We start from the raw sequence: 2,014 nt of genomic DNA on the forward strand, positions 1-2,014 counted from the left end.
TTGTTGATGAGCTTCCTGTAAAGCTTTTTTCTCCTTGGTGAGTTTGGCAATGATTTCGTCCAATGCAGCCATCTCCTCTGTCAGGTTCTTGACCTATAGGCCAAAAGGTTTTCAGTGTGAACCAATGGTATTTGAGAGCATGATGTGTTTTGGTGTAGTGGTTAGTCTTTATGGTACCTTGTTCTCTGTAGCGTGTTTCTCTTTCTCCACCTTTGCCAGAGTTAGCTCTAAGTCATCAATATCCTTCTTTAACTCAGAGCATTCATCCTCCAACTTCCTCTTCTTTGCAGTCAGTTCAGCATTCATCTCCTCCTCGTCCTCCAGTCTTTCTGTCAGTTCCTTGATTTTTGCTTCCAGTTGAATCTTACTCTTGATCAGGCCCTCACATCGTTCCTCAGCATCAGACAGATTATCTTGCTCCTTTTATCAAAATAAATTAACATGTTTTACAGAATGGTTATAATAAGCTGTGTTAAAACATTAAAAATCACAGTTTCAACATACAGTTTGGACTTGGAGCTGCAGGTCGTTCTTCTCTTGGAGAAGAGAGACCATTTTCTCCTCTAGTTCCTTCCTACGGGCTTCGGATTTTGCATAAGCCTCTTTGAGTTTGGTAAACTCCTCCTTCATGTTGGCCATCTCTTTCTCAGTCTCAGCTGATTTTAACAGAGGTTTGATCTTGAAGTATAACTTCATCCAGGGCCAATTCTTGACCCCCATGAAGGCGCGGATGTTCCACTGAATCACAAGTAGTGCGTCCCTGTGTGCAACATTTTGTATTAAAGCAGTTGTGAAACTGTCACAATTTTATATTGCAATGTATCTCTTTTATACCCCATATTATTTGTTTCCCACTTTCTTAAAATAAGTTATAACATTGCCAGTCCTTTTAAATTAGTTTATTTAAAATTAACATATGTACTAGATATTAATTACCTGCGTTCTACAATCTTCTGGAATTCTATTCTTGCAAGAACTCCCCTGGATCTTGCCTGGATCCTCGTTATAATGAGAGCCAGACGGTCATCTCTCATCTCCTCCAGCAGACCAAGGAGCCCAGCTTTGAAGAACACCTAGTTTATTTAAACATGATACTTAGGCATGTGTGGGAGTGTTCATGTGTAAGATTCTGGCTCATTTAAACTTTCTACGTGTGTGATTTAGATGTCATCTCAATATCAGATCTAAATATAAAACAAAAATAATAAATTATTTTAACTGACTGGCATGTACAGAGATCTGACAAATGTTTATACAACATAGATTTACTTACCTTGGTGTGACCCAATTTGTACTGGTTGTGATCGATATCTAGGGAACCTAGAAGCTTCTCTGAAGCCTTCTTGTTATCGATGAACTGTCCCTCAGGTATGGCACTTGGGTTTAAGATGCGGTATCTATAACAAAAGTAAAAGATCGCGTGTAATGTCTTTGGAATAAAATGCTCAAATTCAACTGCCACTCATATTTTCAGGTTTGTTAAATGGTATTCAAAAATTTTGTAAAACCCAATGAACTCCAATTCAACAATAGAATCTATGAACAAAGATATACTCAAGGGATATAAACAGTCTAGGACACAGTCTAGGACGAATAAAAGCTGGAAAAGAGGCTTTTTTAGGTCCTTTCATTTTGAAGCAACATGTACTTAAACTTTTTTGTAGACTAGTGTCTTTTGTAATCAACTAACCCAAGAAGAAATGTTTGATTTATGTAAATTATGTTCAAAATGCAATATTTGTAACAAATACATCCAAACATAGTCATTTTTGTTCTTTAGCATTTCTATATTTGACTTCTAATCAACAGGAAACCTCTGCTTGAAGTCTCCATAGAGGATCCTGTTGGGGAAGCCCTTCCTGCAGATCCTGATGCCTTCCAGCACACCGTTACAGCGCAGCTGGTGCATCACCAGAGGATTCTCCATGGCCCCAGGAGTCTTGGTCTCGTTGGGGATGATGCAGCGTACAAAGTGGGGGTGGGTAGACCTCAGGTTGGTCATCAACTTATTCAG

The 2,014-nt window shown here is 38.8% G+C and overlaps 1 protein-coding gene across 1 annotated transcript in view; it reads right to left on the reverse strand.

The window, feature by feature from the left end:
- Window positions 1-2,014, reverse strand: part of LOC106965045 (myosin-6-like) — a 21,626-nt gene that overhangs the window by 8,497 nt on the left and 11,115 nt on the right. The window contains exon 23 of the mRNA XM_015060921.1: window positions 178-237. Coding sequence (XP_014916407.1) covers window positions 178-237 — 60 coding nt within the window. The remainder of the gene's footprint in view (window positions 1-177; window positions 238-2,014) is intronic.

This window comes from Poecilia latipinna, unplaced genomic scaffold (genome assembly GCF_001443285.1).
Source record: "Poecilia latipinna isolate Pla-1442-1.1 unplaced genomic scaffold, P_latipinna-1.0 Scaffold1756, whole genome shotgun sequence".
Taxonomy (NCBI): Eukaryota; Metazoa; Chordata; class Actinopteri; order Cyprinodontiformes; family Poeciliidae; genus Poecilia; species Poecilia latipinna.